The 20,755-nt window shown below is 35.6% G+C and overlaps 1 protein-coding gene across 13 annotated transcripts in view; it reads left to right on the top strand.

Annotated features, from left to right (window-relative positions):
• Positions 1-18,789, top strand: part of RAB3IP (RAB3A interacting protein) — a 32,590-nt gene extending 13,801 nt beyond the window's left edge. For 3 of the 13 annotated variants that reach the window (XR_015285522.1, XR_015285526.1, XR_015285524.1), the window contains exons 4-12: positions 1,753-1,848; positions 4,312-4,389; positions 4,758-4,961; positions 9,576-9,704; positions 11,921-12,033; positions 15,455-15,554; positions 15,662-15,731; positions 16,802-16,906; positions 18,427-18,789. Coding sequence is in view for 6 of the 13 variants with exons in the window: in XM_086884430.1 (XP_086740556.1) it covers positions 1,753-1,848; positions 4,312-4,389; positions 4,758-4,961; positions 9,576-9,704; positions 11,921-12,033; positions 15,455-15,554; positions 15,662-15,731; positions 18,427-18,509 (873 nt within the window). In the remaining 7 variants the exon portion in view is untranslated. Of the gene's footprint in view, positions 1-1,752; positions 1,849-4,311; positions 4,390-4,757; positions 4,962-9,575; positions 9,705-11,920; positions 12,034-15,454; positions 15,555-15,661; positions 15,732-16,801; positions 16,907-16,996; positions 17,154-18,426 lie in introns of all 13 variants that reach the window. The other 10 variants (XM_086884430.1, XM_086884429.1, XM_023932057.2 and 7 more) reach the window with 4 other exon arrangements.
• The last annotated feature ends 1,966 nt before the right edge of the window (positions 18,790-20,755 follow it).

Here is a 20,755-nt window from a genome sequence, read left to right as displayed (position 1 = left end):
CATACTTTATATGGGAAATACTTTAAACCAACACAGAATAATTATATATTTTCCCCTTTCTTTTTCTTTATCCTTTTTATGTCTCCATCTGTAGCTGTTTTTCTGCTGCCTTTTTGGATTTTTTTTTTTGAGAAAGAGGTTACTGTGTGCAGAATAGTAGCTAGCAAGTAAGATTTGAATTGAATTTGAGAAATACTGTGTTTGGAAAAATCACCATCATTTAAGTGGTACCTCACGAACTAGTTGCATATAGAAAGCAAAAAAATCCAAATGACAAATAAACTAAATGAAAAATCAATCAAAATGTTCAAAGTTAAAACCAAATGAAAGGATAGAATAATGCCTTAGATACTAAACGATTCTAGAAGGGTCCCTAAACTCTTGTCCAGTCTCCAAGCTGAAGTCAAACAGGACCCTTCACCTTGCAGAAAAATCTATTGCCAATTTCACTGCTGAAATTGAGAGCAAGACCTAGTACCCAGCATGTTATAAGGCAAGATGCAGTTTCCCACATAGTTGTATGCAACATTACTTCAGTCACGAAGTCTTTGGAAGAAGTACTAACCACCTTCCAAAAACTCAAGTGAAGCTGCCATTTGGACCTTTTTTTATGATTCTCTTGTGACTGGCCTCCTGCAGTTTTGTGAAGGCAGTTATTTTTTACTGGCTTGTGGAGGTTTTCAGAACAAATCGTTGCTAGATTGTATTTGAAGTCTTTAACCTACTAGTGACAGTCTTTGGCCTTGTATTTCAGGAATGATGGTAGTGTAATAGCTTTCTTGGCAGGGGGAAGAGGAAAAAGAGGAGATGGATGGGGATGAGAAGGGAGCTAGGGCCAAAAAAAGTTTGAAAGGTCAGAATTGGCTACTTTTCTTTCTTCTACTTTATTTCTACATCCTTCTCTTTGTGCAAGGGATTCCAGGGTTTAATGGATGTGGAAGGGGACAAGAACTTTCTTTCAAATTTCTTGTCAGCCTTTTTCTACTTCTCTGCAAAGTACCCCACTTTATCCTTAGTACGGATGAGATTGGGCATACGTAACCCTTATACTGCCAAATCTGTGTTAAAATCTTACTGCAAAACTGGTTATGGTCAGACTTTCACTCAAATTTTGGTGAGGTGGACACTAACATTTTGAATTTCATTAAGTTGCTTTACTTTTATTTATAAATCTGCATAAACAAGGGCAAGGATATAATTAACATATGATTTCAGAAACACTGTAAGGAGATATTTGGAAGACAGTATTTATAGTAAGATATGTTTTAAGATTCGTTTAGAACTGCAGATTGTCCCGAGTCAGTGCTTTTTGATTTTTTTAATAAATTTTTAAATTTTTTAAAAAAGGATTACTTTAAGCATGTTTAAAGGATTGGGTAGATGAACTGGTGTTCTGTCTGCCCCAATGATTAATTTGATCTATATTTTATGCGAATACAGCCTTTTATACTTCCAGGGGCAAAAAAGGTTTTTTTACTTCAGCGTATTTTGGAAATGTTGGTCTTTAGCTTAGGTATGCATTAGATTGGCCTGGTATAATTCTGCACAGCAGGAAGAAACAGCTGTATATGCATAGCATTAATTTAATTGTTTTTAGTGTTGAGATGACTGTTTTGAAAGGCTTTGTTTAGCAAAGGTTTTATGCTCCTCTGATTATTTGCTTTTTTTTTGCCCCCCCTCTCATGTGGTATTAGCTTTAAAAGGCCAAATTACTACTCTAAGTCAGAATAAATAACTTTCAATTTTCCATAGGAGCTGAAGTTAAAAGATGAAGAATGTGAAAGGCTTTCTAAAGTGCGAGATCAACTTGGACAGGAATTGGAAGAACTTACAGCTAGTCTGTTTGAGGTTTGTTGGAGTCTTCGATGTGATATACTTAAGAGAAGCTGAGCCAGATGTTTTATGTAGAACCAGTATATTGTATGCTGAATTTTTCTTCAATAAGCGCATAAAGGGATTTGTGTCCTGGAGGCTTGGGTGTGTTGAAGTAAAAGCTTAAGAGAATGCAGCAGGCTTTTTTCTTAGATGCGAGACACCTTATTGAGCTTGTCAATCTGCCTAGACACAAAATGAAGAAAATAAGGGAAATATATCAGCTTATTTTTTGGCATAACTATTTTTGAGACAGCTTCTCTGTCTGACAACAAGGCTATCTAGATAAGAGCTAAATTTGGTGTTGCCATGGTGACTAAATAAAAAAATAACGTAGTTCCAGATGAATGGAGGTAGCAAGTACATAACTTAACCATACTTTCAGCTTCTGAATTTTGGCTCTGGTAGCATGCTACACCCACAGACTTCAAAAGAAACATTAATGCTGAGTGATGCACCAGGGTGAAACCTGATTACCAAGTGAGAAGCCTGAACTTTCAGTGGAACCTTTGTATTTGAAGAAGAGGCAGTAGTACCAGCAAAGATTGTGAGATGTATTACACAGAAATAAAATGCTAAATCCATAACCTCATTTTTTCTTAGGAATATATATAGGAATGCTTTGAGCCTAAATTGTAGTATCTTTAACTGTCAAAATAAATTTCATAATCCATGGATGCCTTATACATTTACTAAATTGTAAGTATAGATTTTCAGCATATGCATAAAGATACAACATTAGGTATGTTTTAGAAGCAGTGTTTTAAATCTATGATATTGTATAAAAGTGCTATTAAAACACTTGAAAATACTGACATTCAAAAATCAAATTACAAACTACATCCCGACAGAGCAAGGTTACTTAAAATATTAAGCAGTTCCTTTGTGTAAAAACGTAAGAGTGGAAGGGTGTTTTATATTATAATTATTTGCGTGTGCTGGGGGGAGAAAAATTTCAGGCAGGTATTTTAACTGTGGAGGAATAAAAGGAAAATTATCAGTGAATTTTTTTTATTTATGACATTGCATTACTTAGAACAGTGTGTCAGTTTATTAAAAATATATTTGAAATACAGTTTATTAGTAATAATAGTTTGAGTTGTCCAGACTGTTATAGGCATATTACCCTAAGTTTTCTTTTGTAGTTTGATTTCTCTTAGAGGCTCTAACAAGACACAGTGGTGAGGTTTATTGATTTTTTGCACTGAGATCTGCAGCCCTTGAATTCGTGTTTAATTTTGAATCCAACTAATTTCAGCAGCCATATAAAGGGATATGCTAGGGCTTCTGTTATTGCATCCCAGAGGAAGATTGAGACTTGTTTTGCACAGCTGGGTGCATATATTACATTATTACTCTGTAATAGCACAGTAACATGCTTTGCTTTTAAATATGCATCACAAAGCAGAAACTGCATGGTCAATGTTAAATGTATTTGTACACATTGTATAAATGTGTATGTTCTCATTCCTGCATGCGTCTTGTTACTTACCAGAATTTTACAAACCCATACTATACAGCTGTGTTGTATGCTAGTGGGAACCAGATCTTTCGGTATGACAATGTATGAACTTTTTTGTTCTATTTATATAGTGTCCAGATGTGCTAGGCGCTTTACAGATATGAAAAGGATCCTATCCCAAGTAGTTTGGTTGGTGGCTCTGATATTCTGATTTTTATTGCCTTCACTAAGTACCATGTGAGAAGAATAATTTGATCATAGGCACAAATTGCTGGATCAGAGCCTAAACAAATACATTATACAGACAAAAGGCTTAGGTAAAAGGATGAGGTAAAAGGATGTTGGAAAAACCCTCAGTCCTTTTATGCTTCCTTCTTTATTGGCTTAGCCTTGTTTCTTTACTTGGGTTGTTTTATTAGTGTTTTTTCCATTCTACTTGAAAAATGTTTATTAAATGATCAAGTGTTTTTAAGCTGTTGTTTTGTCTGTTTTATTGATGGCAAGAATTTAGACTTCGTAGTTTGACTGGTTCCTTCATGCCGAAATTTACAGTTATCTAAAACTGGTTATTCTGGCTACAAGAAGGGAGAAGTTCTTTTGAATGTGCTACTGTGCCTATGTTGCTTTTGTTGCTACTGGTTCAGTCTTTCTCTTGGGGGTCAAGGAACTTGTCAGACACTGAAGCGTGACTGGAGGCTGGTGTTCATGACAGGTATTGTTCCTGCTGGAGTGGGGTGGGTGGAGTTGCTGAATTTCTGAATCTGGGCTCAGAACCAAGGAGAGCCTTAGTTGGCCAGTGATGAATCAAAGTCATAGATTTGTAGGGATTTTTTTTTTTAAATGTAGCTATTTAATTTCAGACTATTGCACATCTTAATTGTCACACGTAGTCTTCATGAAGCAAAAGAATGTCATTAGTTGTTGGATTTTTCATAAATTTGTGTGAAGCATTTACACTAGCTAAACATCTTTTGTAGGAAGCGCACAAAATGGTTAAAGAAGCAAATGTCAAACAAGCTGCTGCAGAGAAACAGTTAAAAGAAGCACAAGGCAAGGTCAGTTTTTTCCCAACTTGTTTGCTTTGTATTTTCACATGGTTTTAAATCTGAAGTGTGAATCATAAAGATGTAGAGCATTACCAGTATACATTTTTAGGATATATACTCAGTTGTTTTGTGTTGTGTGACATATTCTTAGTGAACACCCGTGGACATGGTGTTTCAGCATCATGTCATCCAGCAAGCTGCATATGAAGCCAATGCTACTACTATGTGCAATTGCTTAGGTAGCTGTGTGTTAGTACTGTTAGAAGTTGAAGTTTTGATTTGCATCAAGATAGCTGGAGATGTTAAATGATTTAATATATTTATAAACAAATATTTTTTTTGTTTCTTAATGACTTTATTCCCCCTGGCACCTGAAGATTGATGTCCTCCAGGCTGAAGTAGCAGCATTGAAAACACTAGTACTGTCTACTTCACCAACATCTCCAACTAAGGAGTTCCAATCTGGTGGAAGAACTCCTTTTAAGAAAGGCCATGCAAGAAACAAGAGTACAAGCAGTGCTATGGGTGGCAGTCATCAGGACCTTACCATGATGCAGCCAATTGTAAAAGACTGTAAAGAGGTAATTTACAAGGATCATTCTCTTTTTGCTGATAAACTGGCGTTATTGTTTTGTTTTACAATAAATAGAGCATATCTTAAATCTTCATTTAATGCTGACTTAGAGATAGTTTTCATTAATGAAAGAGCTTTCCTTACATACCAACAAGTAGTGATTTTTCCAAGTCTTATTTACCTTTAAGTCATTAAGGGAAGATAAGATAAGATTTCAAATATTGGAATTGCAAGTGGTGATTAAAAAATCCCAAACAGTATAACTGAATGGTAAATCCTGGTGGCTTTTTTATGAAGTCCATCACTGAAAGTTCATAAACTTTCATAAACATTGTATAAGCTGTCATAAAAATGAGGAAGAGTCATTGTTTAGATCAGTAGTGGGTGAAAGATGTCAGGGAAAGATGAAATCAGTAATTAGAGAACAGGTGATGAGTCCCTGGAATCCTCGGGGTTGTATGTGTGGGTCTTTTATGTGGGTTGGGCTTTTTTTGTTTGTTTGGGTTTTTTACTGGTTTGCTTGTTTGTTAAATCTGCTCGAGTCACTGAAAATGGGGAAATAAGGAGCAAGGTGTTGGTACTTGAGTCCTTGGAATGGTAGTAGCAAAAATTGACCGAAGTGTTGAGAAGGAGCTTACTTTACTGGATGTTTAGTAGAACAGGAGATGAAATCCAAAAATCAATAAATGAGACACAGGGCATTTAGGGAAAAAAATGCAGGTAGCACGCTTGAAGTTGTGGACTTGGAAAGAGGTGTGTTGTACTGGGAAAAAAATCTAGTGTCCTTGTTGATCACTGTCTGAAAACCCCATCTCAGTGTTCAGTGATGGTCAAAGACCTACAGAGATTTAGGAGTTCTTAGGAAAGGAATAAATAACAAAAGAAGTAGTATTATACTGCTGTATCAACATGTAGTAAGAGTGTTTCTGTACATGCAGCTGTGATGTATTCATCTCAGAAAGGACACTGGAAATAGCAGGAAGTGTGACAAAAATGGTCAAACCTAATGGAAGGACTTCTTAGTAGAGATAGCTGAGGTAGAAGAAAAATTGCTGCAATCTCAGTTGACATGGGAAGATCAATGAGGAACAATTATTAATGAATTAATGAAAATTCTGCAAGTTAAAAGGAGAATTTTTAGTCAGTATGTAATGAAACATTGTCACAAGGAAGCAAGATTAAAAATATGTTCAAAATAAAGTCATGCAAAGTGACAAAAGAAAAGCCTCTCAAGATATATAGAAGATAGATATGACATTTGGCTTAGAAAGCTTCTTTAGCTATAGACTGCTAGGAGTTTTGAGGCTGTAAAAGAGTACGCATCACTGCCCTTTCCTTCAGATGTCTCTTCAGCCAGCTCTATGGCTGCTGGCTATTGTCAGAGGGGTAATATGCTGACTAGATCTTTATACTTTCTTTTGCCTGTCACCATTAACTGCATTTGTACTAGACATCATTTTACAATAAACATAGAAAATTACAGCATCTTCCAGTTTGTGTTTCATACAGGGGAAAAAAAAAAAAGATGTTTTTGCGTGTTGGGCAAAAGTGAGAGACCAGAGAAATCTGTTTTGCCTCAGTTTCTCGTGGAGAGAAGGTGGTGTTCATGGAGATCATACTGAAGAAGAACCAGTCTGCCTGGCACTTTTCTTTAGTTAATTCATCTTTTTGTTGGCTGCATAAGGAGACACTTCAAGGCTGCTCAAACTGGTGACTTTTTCTTCCAGTCATGGCCTAGGGAATCACCTAGAAACACATAGGTTTTCCACCCACTGGGACTTGAGTATTTTTATTTCTCTTCTTTATTTCTCTTCTCTCTATTACACTTCTGAGTATTTAATGGAATGTAGAATGGGGTGAAAAAAGCAAGAGTGCTTTTGGCATGGTAGCTAGGACATTGTTTTAAGCAGGGGATACGTACCTTCCCAGCTGCTCCTGTTCTCCAGTGCTGTGTCATTTTGTTTACTGGTTTTATTTATAGCTGCTCTAAGGTACATCTTTTGCATTTCTGGGAGCTTGGGTCTGAAACCCTGGTTCAGTCCCCTTCTTGCTGGTTATTCCTGCCAGTGAGTTGTTATTCAGTGGATCTTTTTCTTCTAATTTTGAGTGACTTGACTTCTAAAGAGGGTCAGGAGTACCCTTGCTCAGGGGTGTGTATTGGCCCTGAGCCAATAGTTTTGGACCCTTTTGCAGAGTCTACCCACCTAGGGCTTTGTGTTGTGGGATGGAGCTGGGTGCAAATACAGGTTGGCTCTCAGATTTCTTTGTGGAATGTAGACAGAGTCACAAGTGTCTGGCTGTCCACCCTAAATTGCAGTGGAGCTAAAAAGCTGCCAACATCCCAGAGAAATACTTCCTAGCGTGTGGTAGTAACCTCTAGGATAAATAGACATGTCTGATGAATTTAGATATTAAATAGATTGAGATAAGCTGAATAGCTGCCCAGATCTTAAGCAGACAGGTAGCATTCCCTCACCAGAAATGTTGATAAGTGCATTAGTGTTATTCAAAGAGCTGATGTCATATTTACTGTAATGAAAGCATTTAAAATTTAACTGGAATTATTGCTACATTTATATAGTATATTTAATTTCAGGTAATCAGAACTGGGATCTAATGAAAGCATAAGTGAAGACAGGGAGGAGATACACATGTATCACACATTTTAGATTGAAAATGAAGATTGTCAAGCTATGGTCACTGAACAATTTTTTTCAAGTTAGCTTCTTTATAAACTGTAGGTTTGGGTAAAATTGGGTAAATCTAGTAAATAACAAAGTTAATAAAAAATGTGTCTTAATTTTTAGAATTCTAGAGTACAAATAAAAATGGATATTTTTCTTCTGGTATCTCTTGACTGTATTAATTTTAAAGCCAGACCCAAGATGGGTTAAGTTATGGGAAATGTTCCTGTAGAGAGCCAGTTACACCTATTGAATTCCACTTGTACAATGAAGTTGGTGGCTTAGCAACCAGAACACTTATGGATTAGCTTAATTAAGATAGTTGTTCCTGATTGTACCTGAGTGTAATGCAAGTGGCTCTAATGAAAAACAAAATTTGCAGTCTAATTTTTGTAGGTTACTTTGCAAGGAAAAAAAAAAAGAAGATACAAAGAATTAAGTTTAACCAAAAATCCCTGAAAATGGTGAAAGAACTCCCCAAAGCATTTATGTAAAAGAATGGCTGAGAACTCGGAAGGGGTGATGCATAGGGAGTAAAAAAGAGGTTGGTTCAAAGCAGCATTACTGATCTTTTAAATAGGATTAAGAATAAATTTTTAATATATACTATTTCCTCATTTCATTATCTTATCTATATTATTATTTTAATTATACAAAATTTTAAATTCACATCCTGGCCTATCTTTCTCCTGCATATAGTTTTAGGAGTACAGGTCTGCTCTAGTTCCAGGAACGGATTTAAACAGGACAAAAGGTGCTGAAGCAGAAAGTCAAAACCAGTCTGATGATAGTGTTGCACCTGGGGAGCAGGATGGTGTTGTATATCCCTTTAGGACTGGAGTTAGTTTTATATGTTGGATTAGGAGCATGTGTCAGAAGCACTCGCCTCCACTCTGCTTGGCTTGTGTCCTGCAGCAGTGTTGGAGCCTGTGAAAGGTCCTTCTCAAGTAACCCTAAAGCAGATGATGTGCTCTGGGAGCACCTCAGTGTGCTCTAGCTGTTGGTAGGTAGCAAGCCTGTGGGACAGACTGCCCCATAACACAAATAGATTTTTAATAACCACCTAGTACCCATCTCTGGACCACCACACTGGGTAGGTGGCATCCTACTGCTAACTGGTCTCGGTTTGGAGATGACAAAACAAAGTGTTTTCAAAACAGGTACAATTGTCTTTTCCTAACACAGAACACAGTTCATCTGAGCATGATTTAATAGATAATTTTAGCATTTCTTCTTTGACTAGTGGAGCTGTGGTGGGAGCAGGCTCACAAATCATTCCTAGTGAACAACCTTGCCTTTCTGTTGTAGGGAGATGTAGGAGAGAGTTTTGGCATAAATACAAAAAATGAAGAATAACGGGGTACTTTTAACTGAGTTGTACATTGAATTCCTGCTTTGTTTTCTTAGTATGTTCAGTGTGTTAGTCTGTTTTCTTTTTGTGTTTGGATGTTGGGAATCAGATGCAGCATGAACATGTGAATTGTCTAGGATTGCAGTTGTTTTCTTTGAATTTCTCTGCTTTTCTTAACTCACATAAATGGAGGTGAGCTCCATAATGTAATGAAGATGCCTGAAGATGGAAACTGTTTTCTGGCTCTTCCTAAGTTTTTCAAAGCTATCTGTAAGCTTGGGAAATGGGGGAAGGGTAATTAGCTAGTCCCTGGTGTAGTGGTAACCAGTAGATGCATTATCTCTGTGTATTGAAAATCATATGTTTTGATTTGCTTGAATTATCAGGCTTAGAAAAGTGGATTTAAGAAGAGATTCGTAGCTGAACCATGATAGCTTTCTTTCAATTTGCACACTACATTCTTTCAATTTTTACATTACAGTAGAAAGCATTTCAATGCTGATTATCTACCTGTGGATATTTGCAAATGATAGACACTAGTATGATAATTACATTACTAAAATATGTGAATTTTTGTGTGTTTTAGGCTGACCTGTCTCTGTACAATGACTTCAGATCTTGGAAGGATGAGCCTACTATGGACAGAACATGTCCTTTCTTGGACAAAATTTATCGGGAAGATATTTTTCCATGTTTAACATTCTCCAAAAGTGAGGTAATGGAAATGGTCTAAATGCACTCACTGATGTCTTCCCCTTAAATATGTTACATGGAGCCAAAAGACTATTATATTGTTTTCAATATGAAGTTTTGCCATTTTTGTTTCAGTGTGTGAGAATTTACAGTGAAATTCTAAAGTTTGGTCTGGAGTATTGAAATGACCATTTTTTTATTCACTATTCCATTCAATTCATGCTCTTCTAGATATGGCTTTTTTATGTCTACTTCTTCATATGTTACTCCTGTCTGTTAGAATCTGATCTTTGTAGGAATGGATGGAAGTTTTCTTCCTGATACTTCAGATACAGTGTAAAAGTTGTGTTCTGTCTCTTGTTTATATAGGGGGCAGTAGAGACCAATGTATTTAATTTTGTGGACTGATTTTCTCTATTAGTCAAAGCAGACTGCAAGCATAGTCTGGGCCTTTTCTTGAAGAGAAGTTTGAGTTATGAGAATTAGACTTTAGGATTTAAGATTCAACAGGGGCAGCTGGTAAATACGGTTTGAGAGGAATCAAGTTACGAGACTTTGTTCCTTGTGTTATTTCCACACATTCTCCCATACACAGGAAAGACTGGAGTTTTACCTGTCCTGGGAATAACATGGAACTGATCACAGATCCAGCTGCTTTGCTTAGTTTTTGTTCTTAAGCACAATTTACAGGCTGTACTTACAGTATTGGTCAGTAGGTAAAAGGGAGTATACTCTTAGATCTTTATTAAAATAAGAACAAGAAATTTTAAAGGCCTAAGTACTGATATTCTTTCCCAGTAAAATTAAACAGGTCACACAGAAAATCCTACATTTTGTTCATAATTTTTATCTGTTGTTTTCAGGAGGTGTTATGTTCTTTTTCCATGCTTTTCATCTGCTGTTACTTGGTGGCCACAAGCGCATGCATTCTTTTAGTTAATTGTGTACCGGTTTTTTATGGCTGGTGTACAGCATCATATGAACCTCTCCCACTAAAGAGTTTACTTGGTTACTATGGGAATTAAATTGCTTCTGCAGTAAGTAGGCCATCCTGTTGTCTTTTGCAGCAACTTAATTTTGGATTTTGTTCTTCATTGGTAATATAATTACTGTAGATTTATATTGCCTTTTAAGGGAAGAATGAGGCTTCTAGCACTTGTCAGTTACACCATTTATTGTTTCCAGATGCTATGTGTAGTGACCAGCTTCTGTTTTACTTGTCTATTGATAGGCTAGTGTGCAGTTAAACCAAACAATAAATTACACATCTATTGTGTTTTTGAGTAATTGAAAGTGCAATTATGTGAATGGTTGAAGTATTACATTAACTTTCCATAGCCTTTGGTGTATATGGGTAGGGTTCTGCTTTTGGGAGATGGCAGAGAGAGTATTTCATATGAACTACTTTAATAGTAATGTCCTGGTCTTAAAATAATTAAAGCACAATAGAAAAAAATATTTTTATTACTTAGTAGAAGGAACTTTGGAACAAAATTATTTCATTAGTAATATAAGTTGCACCTTTTTTAAAACCAGGTAATGGCTTCTATTTGAAACAGGGGTCTTGGGCAAATGTTCACTCCAATCAAGCAAAGTCACATTTCCAGTGTCTTATGATTGTTTATAAGGAGTGAGCATGAAAAACTTTAAAAAGTTTAAAAGTTAAACTTTAAGTGGACCAGTGTTTGAAAGTTGCAGCTGGCTTTTCTATATATAGTTCAGTCTTGTTTGAACAGCTTGCTAGAGCAATGTTTAGCTGACAAACAGTGACATACTATTTACTTGTTGTATTCAAGATAAAAATGTATGCAGCATAATTATGTATTTTTCATAAAACACAATACAATTTTTTAAAATAAAGTTTGTGCCATATTGTCTCTGACAAGAGCACAGCATGTACAAATACATGTGCTATTTGGGTGTATGAGGAAAGGCTGAAAATAGTGTTTTAAACATGCTTAACTACATTCCTGGCTGTAGGAACAGGAAAGGAAGTTAGGTTGCCTCAGGGAAAGCAGGGTTATTTGTAGGGCAGAATTTGCACAAGGGCTTGGAAATGGGACCTCTTGCTTGTGATAAAAGTGAAATCTTATTTGTAATATAATTTTTGTTTGGTGGGTTGATGTTTTTTTTCTTTCCCCCCCTGTGTTCTTAACTTTCCAGAAGAAATATGTCACTGCTTTGAGGCAATGGATGAAGTAGAGCTGTTTTTAACTGCTTTCTAAATTTCTCTTGCAGTTGGCCTCAGCTGTTCTGGAAGCTGTTGAAAACAACACTCTGAGCATTGAACCTGTTGGCTTGCAACCTGTTCGATTTGTGAAAGCTTCTGCAGTTGAATGTGGGGGACCAAAGTATGTTGAGCTAACACATAGGGGGATAATCTTGACTCATTTGAGATCTCTTGGCTTGAGAAAACTGCTATCCTCAGACAGAGAAAACTGTTTACCTCAATCAGATTTGTGTGTCTTTAATTTCCTAAAATCTAAGACTTCAAGATTGTTGTTACAAATTTTATGGGAAAGTAAACATCTAATAAATGAAACTTCAAAATAACCCCTAATATAGAACAAACCTTATAATTTGGGGAGAGCTTGACTTTTGCTTGTCTTGATGCATTGACCCTGAAAGTAACATTCACCTCTTTGGAGAAGACCATTCTGATACTTTAACCAGATGGTTTTTGAACTGGAGGCTCTCAGGTGGAAAGCATAATGAAAGAAATAGGTATTGAAATAGTACAGGCTGGATTTATGACATCTGGAGTACTTGTGGCATAAAAGGACATATGTAGGATGCTGACAGAGTATTTAAGAAATATAGTTAATCCTCTGAATTTGAGCAGGAGGAATGCAAGTGGGAATGAAGACAAATGACAGTTTGCACCTAAAGTAAGAAGTATGTTTAAAAGACAGGAGGGAAGGTTATTTTATAAATTCTGGAATGGTCCTAGAGAAGTGTGAAGGAAGATTTGTTATCAGGTACTGATACAAACATTGAAATTGGGTGGGAGTGACTTGCCTGAGGCACTGGGGCTTTGATGATGTGGAGAAGGAAAGGGATTGTAGGATGCCTTAGTGGATGTCTGAGTAAGAAAGCAAAGTCAGTCTGGATATTAATCTGAATCCTTCCAAATCTTGAGAAAGACTTGACCTTTCTCTTGGAGGTATTTTGGACAAGTTAACAATTTACTCTATAATATTTGATTTGAGAGAGCTCAATTTTACAACAGAAAACTTCCATCAAAGTTTTCTTTGATGTTTTCATCTGACTCCCAAGATGTTTTTTCTTTCTCATTGCCATTGTTTTTAAATCCTTGTTTTTCCTCTGTTGTGTGGAAGAGAAACTACAACTGACACATCTCAAAATTCTTTATTTTCTCTTTAAAGAAACTGTATAAAGTGAAAACTTGTTTTCTGTGTTTTATGACTTAGTCTTTGCTCCCTTCTAGCCTGTGAAGTTCAAGCATTCAAATACTTTTCAACTTCCTCCTGTCACTAGAACACACTTTTTGAGCTGCAGCAGCCTCTCATCAAGAGGGGCCCACACCAGTAGTGGAGCTACTCAAGGGATAGTGAATCCCTGTCCAAAATCTGCCACTGTAAACTGTGTTCCATGAAAACAGCAGAGGATCTGGACAGTCAGAAACCAATGAAACAAGCCACGTGTCATTAAAGAACAACTAGCAAATGTATTTAAAGTCATTGTGGTTCAAGTATCTTTGCTACATCTTGATGTGATGAAATACGTAGCCAGACAGGAGACTCAACTGCATCATTCAGATATTTCTGGATATTTTTAACCCTTTTTATTCAGTATAGGATAACTTTTAAATCAGAATTTAGAAAATCCTTAAATATTTGGCAAGATAGAAATTGATGTTTTGAGATGACAATGCACAAGTTGTAATTTAGTTATTTTAGCTATACCAAAAGGTCAGGGAAATTACTTTCTCATTTTCCAACTCTTCTGTAAAAACAAACTTTTGTGGAGCTGCTTGTAGATAAGTAATAGGTAAGGAATCTGCAGTATTTAAGTGTAATTTGACAGCAGTTGTGCTTTGCCTTATATATTATTATTTGCACTGGATGGGAAACAGGTGTTGCGGTTTTCACTGGATCAGCATAGCAGTTTCAGGTTTTTATTTTCATACAGTGCAAAATGCTTTTTTTCATTGAAACTGTCTTCTTAAGTGGGTACCTTAATATAGACAAATGGATAATAAACAATAACAAAAGCTAGAGTAATGCTTTTAAGGAAGTAATTTTGTTGTACATTTGCATTTTGTTGTACATTCATGTAGGGGAATGGATGCATAAAATACTGGGTAAGAGCCTAGCATAATGAGGGGTGGAGGACAGAGAGCTATGATAGTAGTACATAAAGGTTCTGAATATACAGAAGTTACTGAATGGTAACTGTGATGGTGTGTAGTGAGTGCTGCCTTAACAGATGACAGCTGGGTTTCCCCAGAAGATTCACATAATTGTCCCCATGGGGAACAAAGCACTGAGCTGAGTGTGCTGCACAGCACGAAACTGAGTCACCAGCAGGAGCCCTCAGGATTTAACTGGTGTGATGGAGGACAACATAGAGGAGGCAATTATGTAACCAGAGGAATACAAGGGTTTTATTTTCCTAGGGTTGAAAGTTTGTCTTGTGACAAAATTGTGATCCAGCTTGCTTCAGCTACTTTAGGATTTCTTGTTTTAATGAACTGCTGTCAGTCCTCATAAATTGCTATGGAAAACCATAAAATACACACATCAATTTTCTCCTGTTTTACATGGTTCTGTGGACCAGCTGCAGGCAATTTAAAAGGGCCTGTGAGCCACTGTTCAGACTCACAGGAGCTTAGTCGTTTTTGTTTCACTTTTGAAAGGCTGCTTGTTCTTAGACTCCCTAATTTCATGAGGTAGAAATGGGAGAAAGAAGAACCAGCAGCTTTTAAAATTAATGAAACAGTGGTTGCCATACCAACCCAGTTCATCTGAGATGCTCTAATACAGACATTCCGAATAAATCAAATTGTTCTTATCTTTAAAAATCCATTGTTTTCCTAAATTGTTCTTTTTTTGGGAACAGTTTGTGGTGATAATGACCTTTCCTGAATATTGCATAGTTGCAATACACCAGAAGTAAATTTGATTATTTTACTCTCACTTTTTGGAATCGTAACAGAAAGAATTACTGCCAGACAGGCCATTTTCCTTTGTCCCAAAAGATTTTATACTCTGAATGTAAAATGTGATTTCAATTTGGGCATAAATGCAAAACTGGATTTAAAATGCATCTCAGAGAATTGACTGCTCTTCTGTGGGGCTGATTTTTTTTTAGGATGAGGTATAATATCAATAATATGAATAATATCAAGTGGAACTTGAAAAAAATCTGTTTAAATGTTGGCATCAAGATTTAATCAACATCAAATTTTAAAATGTTTATTTGACATATTAAGAGTTAATTAAAGAAATCCCACTGTGCCAGAGTTGTCAAGCCAATTTAAATTAGTGAATATGGAAGTGCATTCCCAGACCTGAAGAAAGTTTTAAAATTCAAAAAAAGCATCATAATGCACCAGTATTGAAATTAAATTAGGCCTTGTGGAACTCAAATAGTTGACAACATAATGTAATAATTGCAGCTGGCAAAATGGAACGTAGAGACTCATCAGTCTTTGCCAATATGAATCAGTTACATTCACACCATAAATGCATGTGTTTAGACGTTAATGTCAGATTTGTTTATTGAATCATGTGACCTTTATATTTGTAGGAAATGTGCTCTCAGTGGACAAAGTAAGTCATGCAAGCATAGAATCAAATTAGGAGATTCAAGCAGTTACTACTACATTTCTCCTTTCTGTCGTTACAGGGTAAGTAGATTTACTATGACTTAATTTTGTGTAATAGCTATTTAGCTATTTTTTCCACACTTGTATACAAAATTACATTAACCTCCATTATTTTTATATGAGTTTAGATCACTTCGGTGTGTAACTTCTTTACATATATTCGATACATCCAGCAAGGACTGTTGAAGCAGCAAGATGGTAAGTATAAAAAATTGTATTTGACCTACATAAAGAGACATTTACATATTGCCTCCTAAAAGTTGCTCTCTGTGCAACAAAGTTTCTAGCTGTGACCTGACATTACAGGTTATCAGGTTATTGTCATAGTTGTAATCTTCAGAATATTGTGGTATTTCACTCTCCAATAAAGTTATTTTTTAAAACAAAAAATTATAATGCATTGATTCTTTAGTCCATTTTAAAACCCATTATACAGTAAGAAATGTTAAAGCAAAATCTAACTAGGGGAGTTAGTCACAGTTTTTCCACACAGCAATCAAAAATAAAATATCTGTCACAGAATGTGGAGGCATTTTGGATACAAAAAACTTCAGTTTGGTTTCATCTGGGCCATTTTTTCTTTAGCTTGGTATTTTGGCACATCTCATTTTGTGCAATGGCAATTGAGATAACTGTTCTTGTCAGACTGTTTTTTCAGGGGGAACTGGCAAGAAAGACAATATTTTGGGTAAAATTGCAAAATGTAAACAAGTAACCTTTTATGTATACAGAAAACCTGTAATCATTCATCTGAGTGCAGGTGAGAAATGAGATCATTGCAGTGGCATCACCAAATCTTGACTGGGGCTCGGGTTATAAATGTAAAGCTTGATTACCCTCCACCCCAAAAGAGAAAAGTGTTTTTTACTGCCATTGCTTCAGGCTGTGACTTGGGAGGGGTTCCCTACTTTTGTTACCCAGTTGGTTTGGTCATGTCAGAATATCATATCCAACAAGTGCCTATTTGAGCTGTGTATGCACAGTATTTCAGGAATTTGCTTACCTGTGCTATGTGGTTCCAGTATGTCCATATAAAATATGCTTGTGAAAACATATTCACGGTACACCTAGTTACTTAATTCTGGAATTTAAAAATATATCACGTGTTGGAGGCATAGTTTTGTCTTCATTTTCAAGACCACTTTACCTGTTTATCACTATAAAAGGGAAAGAAGGTGGTTTTACTGCGTTTAAATTGCACACAGTTGATTTAACTGTCAAAGAATATTGCCAAACAGCTTTCAGTCCAAATTTTTTTTTTGAAACAGGTCGTATCACTCAGGCTCCCAGAAATACTGAGCACAGATAGTGGAAAAAGTGTCATTAGCCCTGTGCCAATAGTAAATTAGAATATTTGTTTTCACTGTGAAAATGTAAGTTTTTTTTAGTTCAGTTGCATCTTTGAAAGTAAAACAGTTAAACATTGTAATATTTATGGATGTCTGTGCATTTCATTATTCCAGTTTTCAAGTCTCTGTGGATTTGCTTCATCAAGAATTTGGCTAGAATTAGCCCTGCTTTGCTACCTCACCTATAGTCATCTCTTCCTGATGTTTCCAAATTTCGAGAGCTCAGGATTTTAGCTACACCCAAATATTTCAAACCTGAAGTACTCCTGAGGTGATAGATAGACTTACTTACAAAAAATAATGCTGTTAATTTTCAATGTTAAAGGGTCACGGAATTTGCTGGAAATTCAGCTATTTCCTATACTTAATTATGTTTAATAAAACCTTCAGATATTGGTAATTTTTACTGACTGACTAGAATCACTGAAGATCTTGAAAATATGTTAAGTTTTAATATGGTTTGTAGTTATAAGGCTTTTACTTTCACCAAAAGGACCTGTGAAGTTTCAACTAAAAATTGTTTACTTTGCTATTGAGATTAAAAAAACACTCAATTAATGGTTTTTTTACATCATGTTATGAAATATTTTCAGCATTATCAGATTGATTTATTCCTCCCAAGAAGTTTGTAAAAAAAAAAAAAAAAGAAAAAAAAAAGAGTTTGGTGTTTTAGCTCAGTTGTCATCTTTACTATTAGAACATAGAATTTGCATTCCTTGTTTTATATAAGGATTTCAACAGTACATTCACAGGAATGTAGGCACTCATCGTAATTGTCTGTATAATGTTCTGCATGCATTTCTACTAGCATGCCATAGAATTTTTCAGACAGAGGTCACTTTTACAAAAGTGCTTTTTGAACTATGGTAGGGAAAACCTTGTATTTGTTCAGGTTAATGATACTTGTAGACATTCTACATCAGGATCTTGACTACATGGAAATTTTGTCTGGAATAATTATATGCACCATGATTTTGATTGGTATTGCTGTGATGTCTAGAAGCTTAAGCCAATGCGTTAGGTTTATCATGTTTAGGAAGATATAGATGAAATTAGAAAAAAGGGTCTGTCTTACCCAGGTTATTGTTGCTAGCAGATTACTGTAGAAAAAAAAGGAGCAAGAAAGATTATAAATGGCAAAATTTAACAAAATTACAGATTCTTTGGTGAAACAATTCTTATTCAACAAGCTCTACTTTTTTCTTTTTGTAGTCATTTAGTTTCACAGAATGAGTCTAGGGGCAGGGAAACTTAAATAAGAAATTGTAATTAATTGAAGCTGACAAGGAGCACTGATACAGTTCTCCTTTTTTAAAGAAATCTAAAATCTGATGAATTTTTTATAGGACTCTCATTTAGAATATTCAGAATGTACTTGAACAAATTTTGTCATAACCAAGTACGATTAGCTCTTACTCATGCTGATTTTACCAGATGTTTGTTATAAAGTTCCCCAAAACTTATGTAGAATAAGGCAGCCTGAATACATCAGTTGAAATAAAATGTGAATTTGATATATTTAATGTTATTTCTGTCTTTTTTAGTGGATCAGATGTTCTGGGAAGTTATGCAGCTGAGACGAGAGATGTCACTAGCAAAACTTGGCTATTACAAAGAAGAGCTCTAAAACTTTTTACTCTTGCGCGTGCATGAACTTCATTGAATATACATAACTAAAGTTACTGAACCTTTTTTGTCACTTGATATTTATTTCCACAAAGTGGGTCCAAGATCTTTCTCCATTTGCAGATGGCACTAAGAAGTACTGTGATTGTTTTAAACTGACCTATGCTGTATATGCGTACATATAATACTTAGTTGAACAAATGTGGTAAGCACTTGCAGGTGTATCAGTGATTGTAATTTACATTTAAAAACAAAACTTCTGATTAAAGTGTTAATCTGAAGCAGTCTGTCTTCTGTTCTTTGTGATGCAGAATGATGTGAACCTCCCCAGCAGGACACTCCAAAATGTAGAACTGATTTTATGAAGAGCGAATAAATAAATGCCTGGTATTTTCTTTATTGTAGCGTTTAGGTACACTTATGCAGCTCTCTATGGATGTATGCCAGAACAGTTAACATACATTTGGGGGAGCTTGGAATTGTTTCAAGTGCTGTTTTCTTATACTTGTAATTTTAAACAATATGTATGTAGGAAGAGAAACACATATAGTGAAGTGTCACAGCACAATAAACCTGAGTTTATTTATCTTCTCTTTAAGGAAGGGTGCTTGTCAAATATGAAGGATGGATAAAATTATCTTGTTTGCACTTTGGTTAGAAATCTATGCTGACCCCTATATGACTGCTAAAAACTTTCTCTTTCCTTATTCTTTCACTAAAATTTTTTCATTCATTTAAATTAGTTTTTTTTCTTCCACTCTTCTGGAATTTCCAGTTTTCAATGTCTTATACATAATTTTCCCTGTGTTTGTTCTTGAAACATGGAAATTTCCATTGTGTGATTTCTTTAACATGCTGATGATAATTTCCATATAATGCTACAATTTTTGTATGTGAAAATTTGTGTGTATGAAAAAAATGGTGTCAGAGAACCCCGAGAAAGGATCCTGGCCTCTTAAGAGGTGCTTTTTGTGTTGGAAGTGTTTCTTTGGCACTTGAAGTTCAAGCAGTCATTTTTTTCTCGGGTGTTGTCTCAGCTGAAGGTGGAGAATTGATGATGTTACAAGGAACATGGTTGTGGGTATGTACTAGACTTGCCTTTTTGGAAGAACATGGGATCTCAGTCCTGACAACTGTTAATCAGCTACACACAGGATTAAAACTTTGACAGGTAAACTGACTAGAAGGTGAACTTACTTTCACTAGAGGCATCTCAGTGGATGCAGACCTCTTTGATGCTGAGCAAAACCAACACTATTCATAATCACTGTCTTGCTGCAATGTTCTCTGTTTTCATAGAAGTCAATATAGAATGAGCTGTGAAATCTAGTATCATCTTTATGTTGCTTGTATATACGTGAAAACACTTTGCAAATCTTGGCTTTGACTGGATATTTCAATGTTAAAGTAAAAACAAACAACTGAACCTAGATATTATTAGTAATGGTGTATGTATGTCCAACCTGGGCTGTTTTAGTACTGAGGGAATATTTTTCTTAATCTCCCCTTACTGGGTACTACTTGCTGTTGTGGAAACCTGGAATAATTCTGTCAGCAGTTGTTAAAGGATTGTTTATCCATTCAATAATGCCAAGGAAGTCTGGCTTTACTCACTCTTAGAAAACAAGCTGTGTTTATTGGTATTAATATGTTATGTTAAGCTCATAAATGCTTCCTAAATGCTTGTTAATCCTTAGTTTAGATAATGAGCTAGAACTGTTTCCATGATTAGCTATGGCTCATGTCATAGCATTTGCCCATGACAGTAGGCAAATGGTTGCCAGTAGTTGGTGCGATTTTGGCTTAATATCCTTTACAACTGCAAAATCCTGTCGTGCCTTCAAGCAGAGAGAAGGGTCCTTTCTGTACATGGTAGTATCCAAAATGTATTATGCTGAGGTGATTTTCTTGTACAAAGGTGTACCCCATGTAGTGCATCTCAATAGTAATGACTGTTTGGCTCAATTACATCAACATGTTGTAAATGTTGTGAAGACCTCTGTCTTCATGTTCCTACTCCAAAATTCTTTTCTGTTTTTCATATGAGCTTTTTATCATGAGAAACCTGTGTCACTGTGAGTACCTGGGGCTTGTAAAAACTGGACAACTACTTTTCTGGTGGGTATAATTACTTCCAAAAATGTCCTAATTCCAGACTCCATCAGAGCTTTAGTTCATAACTATGCAACAAATGCCTTTTTTAGATACCTATTCAAAACATTTGAATATTTTTCTCCTGTTTGCTTA

This window comes from Cyanistes caeruleus, chromosome 4 (assembly GCF_971803275.1).
Source record: "Cyanistes caeruleus chromosome 4, bCyaCae1.hap1.1, whole genome shotgun sequence".
NCBI classification, from domain to species: Eukaryota; Metazoa; Chordata; class Aves; order Passeriformes; family Paridae; genus Cyanistes; species Cyanistes caeruleus.
This window is presented reverse-complemented; position numbering and strand designations above follow the sequence as displayed.